Raw genomic sequence first — 24,346 nt, 5'->3', positions numbered from 1 at the left:
TGCTGATCCTAGATCTGTACCCAGGGGAACTTCATCCCAGTGTTTATGATAGGTGTCATTGACCATTGTCAGATCTCATACAAGTAGGTTGGATCTAAGCATTATGGCGAAGGTCCACCGACCATTCTAGGCAAACGGAAGGTTAAGCCCTACTGCTTCTCCACCTATCCAGAGTGTTTCATATCTGCATTCTGTAAACAGAGAAGGGGGTGGAGGGGGTCAAGGGACCAGGAAAGCTGATGAAGATTGAGTTCAAGGCAATGAGTAAAAAATATATTACATAATTGAACTTGCTTTCACCTGTCTAGCTACCTGGCTGTCTGCCCCCTGCAGAGTTGAGCTACATCAGACAGACTCGTTGTAAATGCTTCAATGAATTACATGAGATGTGTGTACAAAAACACCTAAACAAAAATAACTTTGTACTGGGGAGAACCCCAAAATGGTCTGAGGACTGGGGTACCCACAATGCATTATAATGGTAACGTTGTTGTGACGCTATGTTGTTGCGCTAGAACTGCACGACCCAACAAGAAGCCTGTGGGTGGTGGTCGATTCGTTCAGCCTTTTTACAGTAAAAGCAACTGAACTAACTAGCACGCTAATTTGGATTAGCCCTACCCAAATCAGTTAATTAAGGCCAGGTAAGCACCATTTCGCAAGCTTTTGGGGAGCTAGCTGCTACTAGCCAGCTAAGGGCATGCTAACGAAGCTGAGCTAGAACAAGTAACGTTAACGTTAAGATGGTTCAACGTTAGCGTAGCGAAATTGCCAATAGCTTAGTGAATTGTAAACTAATAAAACAGCAAGTAAACGTTCGCTAACTAGACGTGTTGATACAATAATACAGTGCATTCGGAAAGTGTAGACCCCTTGACTTTTTCCACATCTTTTTACGTTACAGCCTTATTCTAAAATTGATTAAATTGTACCCCCCAATTCTCCACACAATACCCCATAATGACAAAACCAAAGGAAAAACTGGATTTTAGATTTTTGCAAATGTATAGAGAATAAAAAACTGAAATATCACATTTACATAGGTATTCAGACCCTTTACTCAGTACTTTGTTGAAGCACCATGACTCTACAAGCTTGGCACACCTGTATTTGGGGAATTTCTACCATTCTTCTCTGCCGATCCTCTCAAGCTCTGTCAGGTTGGATGGTGAGGGTCGCCTCACAGATATTTTCAGGTCTCTCCAGGGATGTTCGATCGGGTTCAATTCCGTGCCACTCAAGGATATTCAGAGACTTGTCCGGAAGCCACTCCTGCGTTGTCTTGGTTGTGTACTTAGGGTCGTTGTGCTGTTGGAAGGTGAACCTTTGCCCTAGTCTGAGGTCCTGAGCACTCTGAAGCAGGTTTTCATTAAGTATCTCTCTGTACTCTTCTACGTTCATCTTTCCCTCGATCTGCTGAACAACATCCCCACAGCATGATGCTGCCACCACCAAGCTTCACTGTAGGGATGGTGCCAGATTTCCTCCAGATGTGACGCTTCGCATTCAGGCCAAAGAGTTCGAGTTTGGTTTCATCAGACCAGAGAATCTTGTTTCCCATGGTCTGAGAGTCCTTTAGGTGCCTTTTGACAAACTCAAAGTGGGCTGTCATGTGCCTTTTACTGAGGAGTGGCTTCCATCTGGCTACTGTAGTATAAAGGCCTGATTGGGGGAGTGCTGCAGAGATGGTTGTCCTTCTGGAAGGTTCTCCCATCTCCACAGAGGAACTCTAGAGCTATGTCAGAGTCACCATCGGGTTCTTGGTCATCTCCCCGACCCTTCTCCCCCGATTCCTCAGCTTGGCTGGGCGGCCAGCTCTAGGAAGAGTCTTGGTGGTTCCAAACTTCTTCCATTTAAGAATGATGGAGGCCACTGTGTTCTTCGGGACCTTCAATGTTGCAGAGATTTTTTTGTACCCTTCCCCAGATCTGTGCCTCGACACGATCCTGTCTCGGAGCTCTACGGACAATTCCTTCGTTCACATGGCTTGGTTTTTGCTCTGACATCCACTGTCAGCTTGGGGACCTTATATAGACAGGTGTGTGTCTTTCCAAATCATGTCCAATCAATTGAATTGAACACAGGTGGACTCCAATCAAGTTGTAGAAACATCTCAAGGATGATCAATAAAAACAGGATGCACCTGAGCTCAATTTCAAGTATCATAGCAAAGGGTCTGAATACTTATGTAAAAAAGGTATTACTGTTTTTTATTTTTAATACATTTGCAAAAAATTCTAAACCTGTTCGCATTGTCATTATGGGGTATTGTGAGTAGATTGGATATCTTTTTAAAAATACATTTTAGAATAAGTCTGTAACAGAACAAATTTTGGAAAAAGGGAAGTTGATTATCGAGTTGATTATCCCTCTTATACCATGGTTATAATTTAACACGTTTGCTGCTAGAAATGTGTTAAAACATCCAGTTGAAATAATGCACGCTCTAGAATGCCCTTCAAGAGTATTCAACAATGCCATGGTATAATTAAGCAATAAGGCTTGAGGGGGTGTGGTATATGGCCAATATACCACTGCTAAGGGCTGTTCTTAGCCGTGGTATATTGTCCAAATACCATAAACCTCCGTGGTGCCTTACTGCTATTATAAACTGGTTAACAACATAATTAGAGCAGTAAAAATAAATGTTTTGTCATACCCGTGGTACATGGTCTGATATACCACGGCTGTCAGCCAATCAGCATTCAGGGCTTGACCACCCAGGTTATAATGCCCTTTATAAACTGGGTGGTTTGAGCCCTGAACACTGATTGGCTGACAGCCGTGGTATATCAGACTGTATACCACGGGTATGACAAATAATTTTTACTGCTCTAATTACGTTGACCAGTTTATAATAGCAATAAGGCACCTTGGGGGTTTGTGGTATATAATTAATATACAGAGGCTAAGGCCTGTATCCAGACACTGCGTTGCGTCGTGATAAGAACTGCCCTTGGCCGTGGTATATTGGACATATACCACACCCCCTCGAGCCTTATTGCTTTAAATAACGCACAGTATATCAGCACAGTAGAATTCGATGGCTAAGTTCATTCTTAGATGTTCGAGCTGCTTTTGAAAGCAAAAGCTTAATTGAAAACATTATTGTCGTTGCTGAATTAGATTTTCATAATAGCAAGCTGGGACAGATGGTTTGGTTAGCTAAACTAGTAAGTCTGTTTGGTTACCAAGTCAACTACTGTAGCTAGCTAGTAAACTAGTAAACTAGCTAGCTACTAGATGTTAAACACATTCATAGCAGCAAATGTGTTAAATTATAGCCATGGTATGAAAGGGATAATGAACTCGGGGCTCTATGCGTTCTCTAAAAAATAATGCAACTCTGTGGAAGGTTAGTTCACTCCTCTAGCGCGTCGTGGAACACACCTCCCACGTCGTTCATTATTTTCCACAGAACTCGTTGATTATCCCTTACATAATGCATGCTCTAGAATGCTCTTCAAGCCAATCAGGAGTGTTCAACAATGCCATAGTATAACTAGCTAGCCAAGTTGTCTGCCTGCGTTAGCGAACAGTAGCTAGCTAGATGGCCGAGGAGAACAGATGTGTGGAGACTGGCTGCTAGCCAGTTAGCTTCCACTAAACCTTCCAGGGCATGACACAAATCATGTCTAGCCAACTAGATATCTAGAACATTTTCGCTAGGTAGCTAACGTTGTCTAACTAGCTATGCGTGTTTTATGGTGACTGAAAGAGTCAAACCAGTAACTTTACCACAGTGTTGGTTTTGTACTTCCTAGACTGATGTACATCACATCATTAATGTGTTGTACATTGTGCAGTTGAGAAACCCGGCTATAAAATAAGCAGTAATACATGTATGATGGCTACCTGATATGAGAATGTGTCTAACTGAATGTTGCTAACGTTACTGTTTGCGCTTCTCTCCTGTCCCTTCCGGAGATTTGTAGAGGCCAGACTGGCTATGTCTGAGCACTAAGGCACAGCAGAGCATCCCAACTGGACCACTACAAGTAAGACCTGCTAGTAGTAAGCCCATATCTGACCAGGGCTTGGGTCAGTTCCAATGCAATTCAGTCTATTCAGAGAGTGAATAGCAATTCAGTTTCAATTCCTCTCTAAATAGAAATTAAATTGACCAATCCAGATTGGTCTAATGTGGATCTTATATTCTGCTATTTGTTTATTTTAAAATGTTTTATTTAACCTTTATTTAAGTAGGCAAGTCCGTTAAGAACAAATTGTTATTTACAATGATGGCCTACCAAAAGACAAAAGGCCTCCTGCGGCGACGGGGGCTGGGAATAAAAATATAGGCCCAACCACACATCACGACGAGAGACACTACAACACAACATAAAAAGATCCCTAAGACAACAACATAGTGTGGCTATGTATTTTTCCCTGTCAACATTTCGAGTTGCAGCCCAGTTTAATTCACTCACACACGCTGCAGAGGATCGATCAATTGAGACAAAAGACATTGTGTCCCTTAAAGAGAGGAAATAAAAAGACTGTGACCAGTTCTGAGAGCTGACCGTCTCCCTCTCCCCTACAGTGCAGTGAACCAAATGGGTCGTTGTGTCTTTCTGTTCCTGCTGCTACAGCCTGGCAAACTTGGCCGGAAGGTAGACTGAAGTATATCTACGCGCTCTCCTCTCATATGGACATTTGCTTGCCATGTGTTTACACTCTCTCCCTTTTCTCTCTCTCTAATTAAGATGGCCAGTTGCTGTGTGTGTGTGAGGCAGCGGCTGCCTGAACTCCCCCAGTGCGAGGGCTCTCAGTGCTACTCGTCGGTGGCGGTCAGTAGCCATGGGCGTAGTAACAAGAGGCTGCCTGCAGGGATCAGAGAAGACCCGTTTGATCTGTTCCACGGCCTCCTCCCTCAGCCATGCCCTGCTCTGCTGCTCCAGCTTCATGTGCAACCGCAACGCCACCCGCAGCTCACTACTGCCCTCCTCGCTACCGGTGGGAACTGCACCTTAAACTACTTTTAAGAAAAGCAAAGAATTTGGCTTGTTTCATGGCATGCTGGGTCCAGTTTAGGTGAGTAACATTTTCTCTCTCTTCTGCCTTTCTCCCTCCAGCTCCAAAAGAAGCCTGTGAGGTATCGTGTGGAGATCTGGCCCTGTTTGTATTGGGTCCAGTAGTGATCCTAACCCTCCTGTCAGTCCTATTTGTGTTGGGCTGCAGGAGGCTGCACAGGAGGCTACAGCGACTACAGGAGTTTGACCCAACAGGATGCGACTGACGACTCATCACCTCTAAATGTTGGGGACAGCACTCTGCTGTAAGAAGAAAATCTTGTATGAGTTTGTTGCATCATGTTTTTATAGAGAACCCTGATGACCTCTGTCTCTCCCCACTTCTCTCTCTAGGAGCTGTTGGACCAACTCCTGTACGTCAGCGTGGTTCAGGCCTGCCTTTCCTGGTCCAGAGAACTGTGGCCAGACAGATCAGCCTGATGGCGTGTGTAGGTACAGTAGAACGCAATAATAGATCAACCTGATGGCGTGTGTAGGTACGTAGAAACGCAATAATTAGATCAACCTGATGGCGTGTGTAGGTACGTAGAACGCAATAATTAGATCAACCTGATGGCTTGTGTAGGTACGTAGAAACGCAATAATTAGATCAACCCGATGGCGTGTGTAGGTACGTAGAAACGCAATAATTAGATCAACCTGATGGCGTGTGTAGGTACATAGAATCACAACACATACACACAGACAAACACATATAACAGAAATGTAAACATGGGTTTTGTAACGAATGAGGTCTCTCTCCCCATGTCTTTAGGGAAGGGGCGTTATGGAGAGGTCTGGAGGGGTCCAGTGGCAAGGGGAGAACGTGGCTGTGAAAATCTTCTCCTCCCGAGACGAGAGGTCATGGTTCAGAGAGACTGAGATCTACAACACAGTGCTACTGAGACACGAGAACATACTGGGTGAGTAGGCGTCCATCTCTCTCTAAGCACATCCAGCTCCCACACGCTATATTGGACACAAGCACACAACAGCATATTGAACAATGTTAAGATATGAAATGGTAATATTCAAATAATATTTAATAATAATGGTCAGGGTTCTCCCCAAATAATGTAAGAGGGGTGGTGTTATCATGTACAGTGCCTTCGGAAAGTATTCAGACCCCTTGATCTTTTCCACGTTGTTACTTTACAGCCTTATTCTAAAATGGATTAAGTCATTTTTTCCCCCCTCAATCTACACACAATACCCCATAATGACAAAGCAAAAACAGGTTTGTAGAAATGTTTTCACAAAAAAAAGGGATAGGGAGTGTCGCTGCACAGCTATTTTCAGGTTTTTTGGTACCCCAGATCTGTGCCTCGACACAATCCTGTCTCGGAGCTCTACAGACAATTCCTTCGACCTCATGGTTTGGTGTTTGCTCTGACATGCACTATCAACTGTGGGACCTTATATAGACAGTTGTGTGCCTTTGCAAATCATGTCCAATCAGTTGAATTTACCACAGGTGGACTCCATGTTGCAGAAACATCTAAAGGACGATCAATGGAAACAGGATGCACCTGAGTTCAATTTCAAGTCTCATAGCAAAGGGTCTGAATATGTATGTATACAATTCTCTTATTAATACATTTGCAAAAATGTCTGTTTTCGCTTTGTCATTATTGGGTATTGTGTGTAGATTGATGAGGGGGAAAAAATAATTTAATCCAATTTAGAATAAGGCTGTAACAAAATGTGGGAAAAGTCAAGGGGTCTGAATGCTTTCCGAATGGCCTGTAAGACCATTATAGGTGTTCAAAAATCTCCCGCCGTACAACAGCACCTTGTTAAAAGTTCCTGGGGAGAACCCTGATGGTAATATTAAAATAATAGTTATTAGTTAAGATATTTGACCTCTCCGTTTCCTTCCAGGCTTCATGGCGTCAGATATGACGTCTCGGAACTCCAGCACTCAGCTCTGGCTTATCACACATTACCACGACAACGGCTCGCTCTACGACTACCTCCAGAGGGTTCCCGTGGAGACGGGGGAGGGCCTAGCGATGGCGACGTCGGTGGCGTGCGGTTTGGTGCACCTGCACACGGAGATCTTCGGCACCGAGGGGAAGCCGGCCATCGCTCACCGAGACCTGAAGAGCAAGAATATACTGGTGACCAAGGAGCTACGCTGTTGTATAGCTGATCTGGGTCAGTAGTGTGTGTGTGTCTGAGTGTCTGTCTTTACATGCTGCTAATTAGCGTCGGTACTTAAATCCAATGTGAAAGAAATATGTCAGAGATTGATAGATGCAGAGCCATATAACAAAAAATGAATAGGGCAGCCACAGTCACACACAGTAGCCATTTTGTGCCAGTACTGACCAGTTTCTCTCCTCTTTCCCTGTTCCCTACAGGCCTGGCGGTAACCCACTCCCAGTCAGACAACCAGCTGGATGTAGGAAACAACCCCAAGGTGGGCACCAAGCGCTACATGGCTCCTGAGGTGTTGGATGAGTCCATCCAGACAGACTGTTTTGATGCCTATAAGAGAGTGGACATCTGGGCCTTCGGTCTGGTGCTGTGGGAGATCGCTAGGAGAACCTACAGCAATGGTGAGGACTAATAATGTTTTTATTACCTCATAGTTCAGGAACCTCTGATGTCAAGTGGCTTCCTCTCCTCGTCAACTTTCCTTCACCTAGCCCCTGTAACCCTTGACCCTAACACTAGATGTCCTCTTACCCCTGTGATCAGGTATTGTGGAGGAGTACAAGCCTCCGTTCTATGACCAGGTGCCTAACGACCCCAGCTTCGAGGACATGAGGAAGGTGGTGTGTGTGGAACAACAACGACCGTTCATCCCCAACCGCTGGTTCTCCGACCCTGTGAGTATGACCACTACATGTCCACACACACTGGTACCATGACCTTAACGGTAACACTAAATTAAGGTCATCTGTTCTCAGGTTTATGTGTTTCAAACCCTATCTTTTTGTATATCAACTTACAATGACCCTCTCCATCTCTCGCCCCCTCTCCTCTCTTTCTCTCTCTCCCACCCTCTCTCTCTAGACCCTGTGTGCCCTGGTGAAACTGATGAAGGAGTGTTGGTACCAGAACCCCTCGGCTCGCCTCACAGCCCTGCGCATCAAAAAGACCCTGAACAAGATCCATAGCTCCCTGGAGAAAGGAAAGAAGTCGTGAGGAGAGGAAAGGAGGACGACTGCCAGAGGAGAGATGGAAAGAAGGCAGGGGAGTAGAGATGCCAGATCAGATGGACACAGCTGCTGCTACTGAACATGAATGTTGTTTTCCGTATTGGCTGAATGCTGAACTATCTGGTCACTCTGTGTGAGAGATGGTGTTACCGTAGCCTTACCCTGCTTTAAAGGCCTGTGCACGCTGCAGGGGTCAGGGGCTCAGACCCTCTACACACACGCACGCACACACGCACTTCTGCCCATTTGTCGTTTCAATGTTCAGCCAATCATATTATGCTGCTCTACTCAGACAATCAGATGTGTATTCCAATGTAGGTACACACATGAACGAACACACACACAATATTGAGTTCAGTTACACAGGAACAGAGCCAATAGGATCAAATGAATGCTGTGGTTGTGAACTATATAGTAAAATATTTATGTAATGTGCTTTGTGTAGGGTGGGACTATGATGATTTGTAATGTTATGACTAGGAGTTTGGGAGTTGCTCTTGGTAAGGGAAAACTGATTACTTTACAAGAACACTTTATGTACCCATGAAAATGCAGTTTTTTGGCTAGTAAGACATTGTGTATTTACAGAGGAAGTCAGGAGACATGCCTCCACATGCTTTGAATTGTGAGCTGTGAATGCATTACAGTTATAAATATAGGAACCACATACTGATTCAGTGTTGTATGCTTTGTAGAATTCCACCCAGTGCTCTTGATTTACTTCACACCTGTGCCATGTTGGCAGAGTTTTCACCTTGACTGGTTTCAAAAGTGGAAAAACTCCCCTACCCAGAGTGCAGGGCCTTTGAGGCCCTAAGCCAGATTTGGTTGTGGGGTCCCCACCTTGCAACAAAACATTTTATTGGCCCCCCTCTTTACGGAGAGAGAATGTTTTTTTGTTGTGTTTTTTTTAACGTGATTTTCCTGTGTTCTATATATTTCCACAGTATGAGGTTCGAATAATACTGTGAACATGATGATAATGCCCTTTTAGTGTAGTAGCTGTTTGGAATTTCAGCCTGTTTTGGTGGGAGGAAGTTTCAGCCTTCCATGGTGACGTCACCATGTGGTAAATGAGTTAATAGACCAATAAAAAAAGAGTTCCAAACCTCTCCCAATAACATTTAGTTTTCCACTCCCAGACAGTGTTAGTAAAGTGTTTTGCCTTAGAAATTACTCTTGCTAAGAAGCTATTTTTGACCATTTTAATTGAAAACAATCACAGGTACTTAAAGGGATACTTCCGTATTTTAGCAATGAAGCCCTTTCTCTCTTTCACCAGTTAGATGAACTGCATACCATTTGTATGTCTCTGTATCCTGTTTGAAGTCAGTCTCGTGAGCCAATGCTAACTAGTCTAAGGAATCTACTAGCATGTGCTAACTCGAGTTAGCAATTGCACTAATGCTAGTTAATACCTTCCTTCAAACGGCACGTAGACACAAATGGTATCTACGAGTTCATCTGACTATTGGGAAGTAGAAAAGGTATGAAATTGTATTCACTCACTACTGTAAGTCGCTCTGGATAAGAGCGTCTGCTAATTGACAAAAAAAAAAAGGGAGCTTATTGCCAAAATCCTGAAGTATGCCTTAAATGTTACCCAGAAATGATTTGATATTGACATTAAAATGGCTGCATTGGACCTCAGAAGTTTGGGGGCAGAGAGAAAACAGAAACATTAACACATTTAGCCAATTTCCTGTAATTCTACACATAACGACATGTCATGTTAATATATCTGAGTGAGAATGACTAACAAAATCAATAGGGCCCTCTTGGAGGTCAGGGACTGTGGGCATGTGCCCTGCGTGCCCGGTCGGTATTTGGCCATGATTACTACAAGTTTAGGTAGCTGGCTAGACTAGCTGACATGGTTAATTGAGTGACTGACATAAGAGAAAAACTGCTGTTACACAACATTTCTAAATTGCAGCTGGTATATTCTACTATTCTTACTCTCAATAGTAAGTTGAGACCCGGCTGAATTCCTGTTTTGGGGGGGATCCCGGAGGCCCTTAGTGATGGCTCATGTCACTTATGCCTGGACCCGGCCCTGCCGGAGTGTCAGGCAAATTTAATCACATGCAACTAATGATTCTGCTCAGCCAGGACCTTACCTGATCGGGATTAGTGGACAGGATCGCCAACGCATAGGAAAGAGACTTGTTCCTTTTGAGAGAATGTTTTACAGGAAAAGCCTGGATTAAATCCGATCCACAGTAGCCTGGTTAGCTGAAAAACACATTGCTCCTTTTGTGGGTCGGAGGTGTAACTGGATTGAATTCTGACCGTAAATTTGTAAGGAACAGTGTCTGTGGAAAATGTCTTTGTAATAGGGTTGTACTAGTACCAAGGTTTTTAAAGTTGAGCCCCTTGATAAGACTCTGTAAAGTGATCTGTTTTCACACTGGTACTGAAGATAACCAGGTGTCGCTCAATTCAGGTTCCAGGTAGAAGTTTCCCCTAACCACAGATATATAATCAGATTACCATACTACCCACATACTAACCTTAAAACCACTACGGGGATGACATATCAGACCCTGTATCAGGCAACTTCTACCTACTCAAGGAGGTCAAGAGAGAAATGTGTTTTAAGGGCAGATTGGTGTATTTCTAGGGGCTGGATTAGATCCGTATCGCAGGAAGATCCATGTTTTAGCTCGATTGAAATTTAAAGACAACGTTCCTGAGTTCTCGGAGACTGTATTCACGGTAAACGCCATTGTCTCACGTCAGATGGCGTCAGTCCTCGGCGACGCTCGTCCCTCAACCAATATCAGTGCATGCCGAATCGTCTCCCTACCAAACGTAAAACAATGCGGTAAACGCTGCATATGTCGACTCAATCGGAAATTACCTTTACATTTTAACGCGGATCTTCCACTATACGGAATTAATCCAGCCCTTATTCGGAGGGCAGCTAACAAATGTGATTGGTTACGTTAAAGCAAGAAATATGAATGGAATTAGAAAACAACCACACTGAGATTTGAACATCAGGGCATCAACAAGATCAGAATGTGACCTTCTGGTCCCTGTACCTAGTCCATTGTGCCACTAGGGGGGAGGCATCAGTCTTTTTACTGCAGATATATAACGCTGTTCAGTCAGTCTGTCAGAATGACAGTAGATTGGGAATGTGATTGGTTAATTATGTTGGGTTAGAGAACTGAAACCACACTGGGATTCGAACTAGTGACCTTGTGTGTCAAAACTAATTTTGTACACCCTCTACCACTCTCGAGTGGCGCAGCGGTCTAAGGCACTGCATCTCAGTGCTTGAGGCGTCTACAGACACTTTGGTTGGAATCCAGGCTGTATCACAACCGGCCGTGATTGGGAGACCCATAGGGCGGCGCACAATTGGTCCAGCGTCGTTCGGGTTTGGCCGGAGTAGGCCGTCAATGTAAATAAGAATTTGTTCTTAACTGACTTGCCTAGTTAAATAAAGGTTGAATAAAATAAAATGTTTTACCACCTAACAAGCCTTTCTTTATTTGACATTCACCTGTTGCTGCAAACCCTGCCTACATCCAACCAATCACATTTATTCTGCCCTCAGAACAAGATCGAAAAAGGAGAACTCCACTGAGCTTTTAACATCAGAGGGCAAGGTGGCGCTACCACCATATTGCTTATAGTGTAGGGGTTATGGGTCAATTTGGAATTGGGCATCTATGGGTCCCTTTGGGGAAACGAGCATGCACAATTATTTACATAAAAATAACCAACCGTACATCTAGCTTTTAGAGATTCTGTATTCATTCACACAATGAGTTTATTTTGTTGCTGTACATTTTAAAAACATATATATATTTTACATGTAGTAAAACAATATCTGCACTGTTACCGAACACCATCTGCTGTCTTCAATTCTGATGGTAAATAATAAACTGATTAGGTAAAAAATATAAATCAGCTCTATTTACAATGAATTTACACAGATTATACAGATTATACTTACATTAGAAGTTGATCAGACACTTGTACAATGAGAGAACTATGGCCACGGTTAGCCCCCTAATCAGACAGGTCTACTGGGGCCTCATCAGTGCAGGTTAGAGTTGAGTATCAGAGGTAGTTCACTAGGGCCGGGATTCAATCCGATCACGGATTTGGACAATGCGCCACTTAAAAGGTAATTTCCGATTGAGCAGACATATGCAGGGTATACTATGAATGTGGTCTGTGAACTCGTAAACATTGCCTTTAAAACGTGCACTGCCGACAAAGCGCGATCAGATTGAATCCTAACCTAGACAAGCCTTATAGTATCTTTACACAACAATAACACCCTACCAGAGACCTGGGCCCAGATTCACAAAACACTTCTTATGCAAAACAAGTAAGACATTTCTTGTTAAGAAGGTTTTGTGAATCTGGGCCCTGGAGTCAGCAGTGGAGGTGGTCTGAGTCTGTAGTCTGGAGGGGGGTTTGGGTCAGGGTTAATTGATTTCATCGGGTATGGTCGTGCAGGGTGAAAGGTGAAAGGTCAACTGGTAGTGTCTTATGAGAATTGAGTCGAGGTCAGGTCAGGTGTTTAAGTTATTAAGTTAATCAGGTAAGGAGCAATATGGTCATTGCAGGTCGTCCGGCAGGGTCTTATAAGGGTTGAGAATGCCTTTGGGGTCTAACATGGTCTTAATGTTCCCCATCAGAGCGACAGCCAGGCTGGCTTTACTGTAGTAAATATAGTTCCTCTTCTTCAGGCCCAGGCCGTGCTCTGCGCTGATGCTGCCCTGGAAACGGGCCGTCCACTCATAGACAAAGGGTTCGATGGACGCCAGGAGGTTGGGGTCTTTGGTAGGAGAGGTGATGTTCAGGTGGAGGTTACCATCACCTGGTGGGAGGAGAGGACACACACAGAGTCAGGCACACACACACACACAACACAACACACAAACACATCCACACACACACACACACACACACACACACACACACACACACACACACACACACACAGTCTTACCAACGTGTCCGTATCCCACCACACTCTTGGCCCTGTCTCCCAGGTGTTCTCTCATATCTGTGACCAGCTGGTAGATCCGTTCCACAGGAAGTGAGATGTCGTATTTATATGTGAAACCATCATGAGTTAAAGCCTCTGTTACCCGCTCACGCAGTGACCAGAGAGCCTAAACACACACAGGAACACACACACAGGAAAACACACACAGGAACACACACACAGGAAAACATATTGAGGCAACATGTCTTGCATCCTCCAATGTTTTATCATTCTTTTTAATGATTCTCTTTTATTTGATATCAACATATTAAAAAATGAAAGTCACCTTGATTTTGGCCTCCTCCGTTGCTACGGTCCCGTCGATAACCTGGGATGATGTCATGGCCTCCTCCAGAAACTGGTGCAACTTCTCCTCATCGTGGGTGGGGTTAGAGCCGGACGTTTCTATGACGATGTAGAACGGACAGTCTGCGGAACAAAGCAGGAAATAGATAGGAGGCTTTGAACCAATCAGAGTTAGAATTACTCAAACGAACAATTACTAGAACGTTCAAAAGCATTAGAAAATCTGTGTGTGTGTGTGTACCTGTGATAGGGTTAGCCAGTTTCAGGTGTGTGTTCAGTAGTCTCATACACTCTCTGTCCAGGAACTCAAAGGCTGAGAGGATCTCTCCCAGCATGCCTCTACACCGCTGGAAGGTCTGCAGCAGCTGCTCAAAACTCTCACAGCCTGGACACACACACACGATTATATCATCACATTAAATTGTCATGACGATCATCTCACAGAAGAAACACATCACATGCGTCATATATTGGACTGCGTGAAAGTGTGTAAACATAAATAAATCAAAAGGAGGATGCATATGTGACATCAGATGATCACCAGTTACAAGGTCATGAGGGGTCATGAGATCAGGTCACACCCACCCAGGAAGGCCACGTTGACGGCTTTAGGTTTCCGTGGACACAGGATGGTTACGGCGGTGATGACCCCCAGCGTGCCCTCTGACCCGATGAACAGCTGTTTGAGGTCATATCCTGTGTTGTCCTTCCTCAGGGTGGCTAGGCAGTCCAGGACCCTCCCGTCTGCTAGCACCTACACACAAATACACACACACAGAGTATTGGTGCTGTCCTTTATAGTTAGTTGAATTTCAAAAGGCATAGCCCCCTGTCTCCCCCCCTCCCCTACTGACCACCTCTAGTCCTAATACTGTCCCTCGTAGGGATCCGTAGCGTAGCAGCCTCAGTCCTCCAGCGTTAGTGGCTACGTTGCCTCCTATATGGCAGCTTCCCTTTGCCCCCAGGTCCAGAGGCATGATGTAGTCCCTGTCCTCTAGGTAAAGAGACAGGCTCTCCAAAACACAACCTGCTTGGCACGACAGAATACCTAGCAGGAGAGGAAGAGAGAGAGGGGTGAGTCTGGCTCAACTGGATTGGACTGTAAAACACTAGGGCAAAACTTTGATAATTGGAACAGGAAATTTGACGTGTAACTGACCAATGAATACTGACAGTAACCCTAGAATTACAGACGATACTGACCGGAGACAGAGTCGAAGTTGATGACATTGTTCATGAGAGCGGTAGAGAGGATGATCTCATCATAGACAGGAACACTGCCTCCAACCAGCCCTGTGTTACCACCCTGAGGACTCACTGCCAGGTTACGACTGTTACAGTACCTACAGGAGAAACACAACACAACATTAGAACACAGGAACACTGCCTCCTACCAGTCATGTAACACTACAACAGTAGAGGAAACCTGGCTTCATGAAGTAGAAGACTGGAGAATAATACCCAAGGATCTGAGAAACTTCCTCTGTAGTCTGGGGCCTCAGCAGAACCTCACTGAAACCTACACAGACAGAGAGAGAAGATCAACACATCGACTCAATACAACAATAACAAGTACATAAACAGTTCCTAACAACCCTACAGAGGAGACAAAGATAGCAAGCTCTTTCCTCCACAATCTCCCTCCTCTGACCGATCTTCCTACATTTTAGTTATTTAGCAGACACTCTTATCCACAGTGACTTAAAGTAGTGAGTGCATACATTTTCATATTTGTTTTTACTATTTGTTTCTCTCGCTCGCTCTCTCCCTCCCCCTCTCTTTTTTTCTCACCTCTCACTGACTTGAGCCAGTCCACATTACAGGCCTCCAGTATATCTGGGTCAGTGATGGTCCTGCCTGGTATTATCTTGCTGAAGAAGGCCAGGTCCTCTGGAGTTACCCTGGAGAAAGGCCTCCTCTCTGGGGCAGCTGTGGGTGACGGGGTGGGTCTCTCTTCCCCAGCATGGAGCTCCCGACAGCAGACGCCACAAGACCCAGGCCTGGGTGTCTGGAGCAGGCTGCTGCTGAAACCTGGGGGTAAAGTTCTGACTACGGCTGGAGGTGAGGCAGTGCTGAGGGGACTCATCCACCTAAGAGCAGTTCTCAGACGCAACCTTCTGTGGAGGAGACCAGCCATGGCTGGGACGAGAGCGGATGCCTAGAGTGGATGGGGAGGGATACTTAGTTATATTGCAAAGTGTATTATGTGGATGTTTTACATGCACTGACTTTAATTTAAATTTGACAAATTATTCCTGCATAACTAAAACCAATAATATAACTACACAATCTAATTTTGTAAATCTAACCACAATCTAATGGTTTAAACACACACACACACACACACACACACACACACACACACACAACAGTAAGCTAGTGCCATGCAACAATGCCATGCTTCCCCTTGTTAACCCAAGTGGTGCTTTTCTTAGGCACTGCATCTCAGTGCGTGAGGCGTCACTACAGACACCCTGGTTCGAATCCAGGCGAATCCAGGCTGTATCACAACCGGCCGTGATTGGGAGTCCCATAGGGCGGCACACAATCGGCCCAGCGTCGTCCGGGTTTGGCCGGTGTAGGCCGTCATTGTAAATAAGAATTTGTTCTTAACTGACTTTCCTAGTTCATTAAAGGTTAAATAAAAACATACTGTACCTGTCGTGTTTGTGCTTTTCTTAGCTTCTTAGAATGTGCACCATTCTCATTAGATGAACGACGTTTTCCTTGAAAGCAACAGCACTGCAACTTTAGATCAGACTTGTTATGACATGGGCTATTATTAGCTAACTAGTTAGCAACTAACATTATACGTCAACCACTGAAAAATACAAGATGTGGCTATAGCTAGCTAACGTTACTTCGTATAACGTTTGCTACCAACCAATCTGGGAACGTTGTTGGATGCAAGTGTCTCTATTAATGTCGTATAATGTCGCAAATATAGCTATCTGTCACAAAGTTCAAGGGCAGATTAAACTACAACGTCAAGATTGTTGTGGTCAATCATTGTTTACATCCAGGACAGCTAGCTAGGAACCTAGTACGTAAGAACAAGTGGGAGGTCAGGACCGTTTTGCTGAAAACACAGTTCTGAGGAGGTGCAACACAAAAAGGGTATTTCCGGGTTTGAATAAAGTAAAAGCACAATAAAAGTTTGTCTGATAAAAACGCTCCTAAAACGTTAGAATAATATTTTGTTTTATTATATAACATTTCAATGGCCACTGTTCTATGAATGATATCTGGGTATAACAAAGCAAATCATAACAAAGGCAAGCTTTTATTTTATCAGCAGTTCATTTTCTGAATTTGGTAATAAATGAGTCCCCCTAGGCAGACAAGGTTGGGTTGCATACCTCCCATAATGTTAATGTTCAGCTTACTCCTTTTGACCTAAAATCTTCTGGTCCTTGATGGAGTCCATGATGCCATGTAACCTAACAAGGTTCCCATGGCCTTTGGAAGTAAAAGAGTGTGGATTAGGTTACTTTCTGCATGGCCATGGCACTTTTTACGCCAAACCCACCTCTGGTGTTTGTTGGCAAAAATCTCAATTTTAGTCTCATCAGATCATAGAAACTGGTTCCAATCATAGTTCCAATGACATTTAGCCAACTCCAGCTGCTTACGTTTGTGGTTTGGTGACAGCAGAGGCTTTCTTCTGGCAACCCTTCCAAATAACTTGTCTAATTGTAGTTTTGGAGACTTGATGACCCCAAGATGTAACCAACTTCTGCAATTCTCCAACTGTGATCCTTGGAGATTTTTGTAGCCACTTGAACCATCCTTCTCACTGTGCGTGGGGGCAAAATACACTTGCGTCCTCTTCCAGGAAGGTTCATCACAGCTCCAGGTGTTTTACATTTCTTAATTATTGCCCTATTAGTGGAGATGGGTATTTTCAGGCGTGTAGCTATCTACATTACCCCAGACGACAGTAGTTCATTTGACTATGGATGAGAGATTATGAGATTTGTTTTAGAATTTTCTCTACCATCCCACATGTATAAGCACTGGTAATGGCTTTACCATTTCCTCTGATAGGCTATGTTGGCCACATTACACCTATATCTCCCTGTACACCTATCCAATACTTTCAAGATGTAGGAGTGCTTAGTGTTTATACTGTGTTATACAGTATGCCTTGCAGTCGAGGGATCTTTAGGGTATGCATGCTGGTAGAGAAATAAGATGTGYTGGATGTGTAATTATCTAGGCCTAAAACACTTGATTGAAGAGTAGGTTAAATCAAATCAAATGTTATTTGTCACATGCGCCGAATACAACAGGTGTAGTAGACCTTACAGTGAAATGCTTACTTACAAGACCTTAACCAACAATGCTTTAAGATGTTTTAAGAAAAAAAAATGTTAAGTAAAAATGTTTAAATAAAAGTAACAAATAATTCATCAGCAGCAGAAAAATAACAATAGCGAGGTTATATACAGTGGGCACCGGTACAGAGTCAAAGTGCGGGGGCACAGGTTAGTCGAGATACTTGAGGTAATATGTACATGTAGGTAGAGTTAACGTAACTATGCATAGATAATAGACAGAGAGTAGCAGCAGAGTTAAAAAGGGGTCTGGGTAGCCCATTGATTAGCGTTTCAGGAGTCTTATGGCTTGGGGGTAGATGCTGTTGGCTGTGTCGCTGAATTCTTGCATTCTAGTTCAATAAATTATTAATTAAGGAAATCAATATCAGCTGACTATAGAACCTGCCAACAATGCCTATTGTTAAAAACATGTTTGAAAATATTCTTATCCATGTTGATCAAGCCAATCAGAGACCTTTTCTTGCTCAAGAGCATCAGACATTCCTCCATTCATTCTATATCATATTCCTCTCCATCATATTCCCCTCTATCATATCCCCCTTTATCATATTCCTCTCCATCATATTCCTCTCTATCATATTAACCTCTATCATATTCCCCTCTATCATATTCCCCTTTATCATATTCCTCTCCATCATATTAACCTCTATCATATTCCTCTCTATCATATCCCTCTCTATCATATTCCTCTCTATCATATTCCCTCTATCATATTCCCCTCTATCATATTCCTCTCTATCATATTCCTCTCTATCATATTCCCCTCTATCATATTCCTCTCTATCATATTCCCCTCTATCATATTCCCCTCTATCATATTCCCCTCTATCATATTCCTCTCTATCATATTCCCTCTATCATATTCCCCTCTATCATATTCCTCTCTATCATATCCCTCTCTATCATATTCCTCTCTATCATATTCCCTCTATCATATTCCTCTCTATCATATTCCTCTCTGTCATATTCCGCTCTACCCTCCATCCACTCCCCCTCCCTTTCCTCCCTCCTCATCTATGCACAGCTCCGCTCCATCGGGTCGATTTGGAATTCAACATTTTAACAGTGCAACACTCCCCAGATTTGTGAAAAGTAAACATTGTGTGTTTATACTGTGTTATACAGTATGCCTTGACAAAAGTCAAACAGAGTGTAAACCTTTTCAATTTAATTTTTTTATTCCTTTTTTCATTGCATGCAAAAATACAGTATCCCTCCCTGCTCCCTCTCTCTATTACCCAGTATGCTCATCCATCTTCAAGCTTTCATCCTTTCCCTTCTCTTCTATCACCCTCTCAGTTCCACCTCCAGCTGGCTCTTTTTCTTCTTCTCCAGTCTCTTCCTCTCCTCTTTCCTCATCTTTTCTCTCTTCTTCTCCTCCTTTTCTTGAATCTTTCTCTCCATCTTCAGGAACTCAGCTTGAGCTTTCTCTCTCTTTTTCAGCTCCTCAGAACACTTCTTCTCTTTCTTAATCCTGTCTTTCATCATGTCATTATGTATCTTCATCAGCCCYTCTAACCTCTTTTTCTCTKCCYTTTCCTCCTCTTTTCTTTCCTTCTCTCTCTTTTTCTGTTCTAACTTCTCCCTCTTTTCCTCAGCCTTCATGACTTTCTTCTGCTGTTTCTCTCTTTCATTTCTCTCTTTCTTCTCCCTCTTTATTTTCTCCTGCTCCTTGTTTTTCATCCCCTTTCTCTCTTTCTCATCATCTTTCAACTTCTTATTCAGTTTCGTATTCTTCAAAAACGGGATTTTCTGCATGTGGTTCCTGACCAGAAAGCCCACTCTTCCCAGGATGGTCTCTGCTCTCTCTGATGAAAACATCCCATTGGAGCTCTTGGAATGGGCACAGTCCGCCTTACGCTTCCATCCTTCCCTCGGTCTCACCTCCTCCTTGACGCTCCTCTCTTCACTCTCAAGTTCAATATCTATCCAATAATCCTGACAGGAAGACATTGACTCTAGATGTAATATTGTTCCAATGTGGCACATTCAATACACATTTGAGTGATCAACATACAATGATGGCCTCATGGGGTACACAATTTGGAGGACAGTAATTAAGGTTCTTTGTTTTTTTGTATCCCCATTATATTTTACAATACCCATAGATGTTCTTCCTGTGTCCATACTAAACGTGATACAAATGTTAACCCTAGTGAGGGGTGATGGCTCATACTATGAGCAAAGAGCAGCAAGGTTGGGGTCAATTCCAGTCAATTCAAGAAGAACTCTAAAATTCCAAATCTCTTCAATGCTTTGAATTGAAATGGAACTGACCCCAACCCTGTAAAATTGTAGTGTAAAATAGGACACCTACCTTTGCCTCTTCCAGGGTCCAGGTCCTGGGTTCATCATTGTGGGTTGCCAGAGTTAAGTTAACATCTGGGACCAGCTGGTGAGCGTGAGGGCAGAGATCCACCTCTTCACTAGTGCCCTTCACTTTCTGCTCTGCCTCCTTGTGGTCCTTGTCATGGATGCATGCCAGGCTTGGAGGAAGTGCTAGGACAGGGCTTTTATCACTTGTCAGTTCCTCTCTCTTGACAGTGGATGCAACTGCACTTGCCTCTGTGTCAACTGAGCACTCTGTGTTGTCCTCAACTGTCTCCTCTGGCAGTTGGTGGTCGTTGTTGTGGTGGAGGCATGGCAGAACTGAAGGACTTTTTTCACTCCAAGTGTAAATGACGTCAGTTGCCTCTATGTCGACTGAGCACTCTGTGTTGTCCTCAACTGTCWCCCATAGCTGTTTGTTGTCAATGCTGTGGGTGCAGGACAGCCTTAGAGGCAGTACTGCGGGTGCAGGAGGACTTATATCAGCCRAAACCTCCTCTTGGAGGACAGTGGACACGGAAGCGGCTGCTTCACTGGCAACTGGACACGTGTCCTCTACTGCYTCCTCTGGCAGTTTATAGTCATTGTCAAAGACAAGTGGCAGACTTGAAGGCAGCACTGAGGGAAGACGTGTAGCTGCYGATGGATCCTCTCTATTAACAACTGATGCTTCTGTGGAAACTGAGCACTCAGTGGCGCCCTCTATCGTCTCCTCTGGCTGCTTATGGTMATTGTCCAAAATGTGTGACAAGCTTGGAGTCAGCCTTGGAGCAGGGCTTTTATCACCCAACAGGTCCTCTCCCTGGACAATAGATGTGTCTACAGCGATCTCTGTGGCAACTGTGGCCAAAGGAGGACTCCAACCAAAAGGTGGCGTCTCTCTTTTTGCTCCTTTGTCAGTTTGTGGTCAGAGTCACGGATACATGTTAAGCTTGGAGGCAGTGCTGCAGGGTCAGGAGGCTTTGATCAGCTGCCATGTCTCCTTTGAGGTGATGGTGGACTACATCATTGTGCTGTTTCAATGGCACCTGGACACTTGTTGGTTCCCTCTACTGCCGACCCTGGCAGCTTGTAGTCAATGTGAAAGACAGGTGGCAGACTTGGAGGCAGCATTGGGACAGGGCATTTAGCTGCTGATCTGTCCACTCCATCAACAGTAGCTGTGCCTGAAGTGTTTCTCTGTAGCACCTGAGACCTCATAGGCATCCTCTACTGTCTGCTCTGGAGGCATGAAGTCATCGTCAAAGACTGATGGCAGGCATGGAGGCAGCACTGAAGGAAGACTTCTATCTGCCCATCGGTTCTCTGTCTTGTCAGTGGCTGTGCCTGCAGTGGCCTCTTGGCAACTCGGCACTTCTGTGGCTGAAACAGCAGGCTGGGAGGTTTCCGGGACCTTGAATGAATTGCCAATGAACCGCTTGAGCCAGTGGTGGGAGGAGAAAGGATAGAATCTGTCCTCTTCCCTTGATTATTAGATTTAGCCACTGGAGCAACTGAGACCTCAGTGGTTCCCTCTACTGTCTGCTGTGGTGGGAATGGAGTCATCGTTAAAGAAGTGTGGCAGGTATCGATGCAGGCATTGAGGAAGATTGTGTATCTGTCGATAAGTCCTCTCTTTTACTAGTACATACATCTCAGCTCTTGTGCAACTGGGCACTCACAGGGACAAAGTATGAAAATAATATGAACCTGTGGCATCCTGAGCGCGTATGGCCAATTGAAGAGGGGGATTAACCAACCATGCGTTGGTATAGCCCTGGCCATTGAGGGTGAAAGCCAGACGATGCTTGGAGAAGGGCGTGATCCTCCAGTGCGATTAATGGTGGACCATCTAGTGTGGCGAGGATATCGCGATAGTAACCAAGCTGATCATGTCCACCATCACATCTCTCACACTCATGTGGGAGAAAACAAAAACTGACATGTGATCATATTCGCTACATAAATACTTATATGAATCAATGCTATTTACTTATACATCAACATTTACAGTGCCTTCGGAAAGTTTTCAGACCCCTTCACTTTTCCCACATTTTGTTACCTTACGGCCTTATTTTAAAAATGATTAAATCGTTTTTCTCCTCTTCAATCTACACAAAGCCTATAATGGACAGCGGCAAAAACAGAATTCGTTCCAAATTCATTACAAAAATAATTTGGGAATATCACATTTACATAGTATTCAGACCCTTACTCAGTACTTTGTTGAAGCACCTTTGGCAGCGATTACAGCATAGGATTCTTTTGGTCGCTTGGTATACGCTTATCTAGCGTTGACTAATCTTGGTGTGTTTGGCGGACTCCTACGCCCCATTTCGTTCTATCTAAAGATCCTCTCAATCTAAGTTAGGTTGGATGGGGAGATTTTCTGCACAGCTATTTTCCGTCTCTCCAGAGATGTTCATCTGGTTCAAGTCCAGACTCTGGCTGGGCCACTCAAGGACATTCAGAGGACTTGTCCCGAAGCCACTCCTGCATTGTCTTGGCTTTGTTACTTAGGGTCACTGTTCTGTTGGAAAGTGACCCTTCACCCCAGTCTGAGGTCCTGAGTGTTCTGGAGCAGGTTTTCATCAAGGATCTCTCTGTACTTTGCTCTGTTCATCTTTGCCTCAATCCTGACAAGTCTCACATTCCCTGCTGCTGAAAAAACATCCCCACAGCATGATGCTGCCACCACCATGCTTCACCGAAGGGATTGTGGCAGATTTCGTCCAGACGTGACGCTTGGCATTGGGGCCAAAGAGTTCAATCTTGGTTTCATCAGACCAGGAGCATCTTTGTTTCTCATGCGTTCTGAGAGTCTTATGTGCCTTTTGGCAAACTCCAAGAGAGCTGTCAGTGTGCATATTTACTGAGAAGTGGCTTCCATCTCGGCACCACTATCTACCGTCAAAAGGCCTGATTGTGAGTGCTGCAGAGATGGTTGTCCCTCTCGTGGAATGTTCTCCCATCTCCTAGGCAGAGAACTCTAGAGCTCTGTCAGTCACCATCTGGTTCTTGGTCACCTCCCTGACCAAGGCTCTTCTCCCGCCGGTTGCTCAGTTTCTGGCGTCCAGCTCTAGGAAGAGTCTTGGTGGTTCCAACGTCTTTCACATTGTTAAGAATTATGGAGAACAGTGCGTTCTTGGGGACCTCAATGTTGACGAGACTTTTATGTACCCTTCCCCAGATGCTGTGCGCGGTCGAACACAATCCTGCTCGTGAGCTCTACGGACAACTCCTTCGACCTCATGTTTGGGTTTGCTCTGACATGCACTGTCAACTGTGACCTTATATAGACAGGTGTGTGTCTTTCCAAATAATGTCCAATCATTTGAATGACAGCTGGTGGAATCCAATCATGTTTGCAGACAACATCTCAATGTATGATCAGTGTGGCTACTCAGGATAGAACATGAGCTCAATTTCCAGCTCTTCCATTAGGGCACAAGGGTCTAATACTTATGTGAAAATAAGGTATTTCAACATTATCTTAAAAAACCTGTTTTTGTCTTTGTCAATACCCCCCTGCGGACAAATATAGCATTGATTTTCAGATTGCTGAGAATTTGCATTTATTTAATAACTTTTAAAATAAGGGCTGTTTAAGCCACAGTGATGCCTGCCCACGTTCAGATCTGTACCAACCCTGCGGTCTTCTAGTCCAATGGGTTCAACTAATGTAATATAACATGTTCCACACCCAGCATATAACATCTGACTTTTTAGACATTTAGCAGATGCTTTTATCCAGAACGACTTACAGTTGATGCATTCAACTTAATAAGATAACGAGGTGGAGAACCATATAATCCTGATATGAAGGTCTACTATAGATCGCTTGGTCTTGTAATTTTATATTATTTTTAAAGACAAGATAACCATAAGAACTAAGGACTATGTACATAACAATACTCAGACAGAGAGACAGACACGATACAACACAAGAGAAGATATTCATACCAAATATTGTTAGCTTACATTTCATGGCATATCGCACATTTTGCCGTATATTAACATGTATTTGCTTAATCAATATCTGTTGAATAGAACTCTAGTCAACTTTAGTTGGTCTTGTTACTCTTCTCTCAATCAGCTGCTTGGCCATTTTCCTCGTCTCAACCTCAAACCTCTCTAATTTTCCGCTCTCCCTGCTCCCTCATTGGATCATGCCACCACTCCCTGAGCCAATAAAAT

At 44.1% G+C, this 24,346-nt stretch overlaps 2 protein-coding genes and 1 long non-coding RNA gene across 3 annotated transcripts; 2 read left to right on the top strand and 1 right to left on the bottom strand.

Moving 5' to 3' along the window:
• The first annotated feature begins 499 nt into the window (after positions 1-499).
• Positions 500-4,592, top strand: LOC112076964 (uncharacterized). The gene is made up of 3 exons (XR_002895300.2): positions 500-644; positions 3,928-3,998; positions 4,544-4,592. It is a non-coding gene; the product is annotated as an uncharacterized lncRNA (long non-coding RNA).
• Positions 4,593-4,706: 114 nt separating this feature from the next.
• LOC112076965 (activin receptor type-1-like) lies at positions 4,707-9,291 on the top strand. Its single transcript, XM_070441518.1, is given in 8 exon segments — positions 4,707-4,956; positions 5,367-5,465; positions 5,788-5,819; positions 5,821-5,935; positions 6,894-7,169; positions 7,376-7,573; positions 7,716-7,846; positions 8,034-9,291. Coding segments are annotated over 8 exon segments (1,233 nt in total). The 3' UTR covers positions 8,166-9,291.
• A 2,653-nt stretch (positions 9,292-11,944) lies between these two features.
• Positions 11,945-16,564, bottom strand: d2hgdh (D-2-hydroxyglutarate dehydrogenase). Its single transcript, XM_024143587.2, has 10 exons — positions 16,161-16,564; positions 15,294-15,660; positions 14,964-15,021; positions 14,706-14,845; positions 14,357-14,550; positions 14,088-14,256; positions 13,744-13,887; positions 13,483-13,625; positions 13,158-13,323; positions 11,945-13,025 (listed from the first exon to the last, which is right to left on the bottom strand). The coding sequence occupies exons 2-10, from the start codon at positions 15,637-15,639 to the stop codon at positions 12,763-12,765; spliced, it is 1,623 nt and encodes a 540-aa protein (XP_023999355.1). The 5' UTR covers positions 15,640-15,660; positions 16,161-16,564; the 3' UTR covers positions 11,945-12,762.
• Positions 16,565-24,346: the final 7,782 nt, after the last annotated feature.

The sequence above is a fragment of the Salvelinus sp. IW2-2015 genome, unplaced genomic scaffold (assembly GCF_002910315.2).
Source record: "Salvelinus sp. IW2-2015 unplaced genomic scaffold, ASM291031v2 Un_scaffold4164, whole genome shotgun sequence".
NCBI classification, from domain to species: Eukaryota; Metazoa; Chordata; class Actinopteri; order Salmoniformes; family Salmonidae; genus Salvelinus; species Salvelinus sp. IW2-2015.
This window is presented reverse-complemented; position numbering and strand designations above follow the sequence as displayed.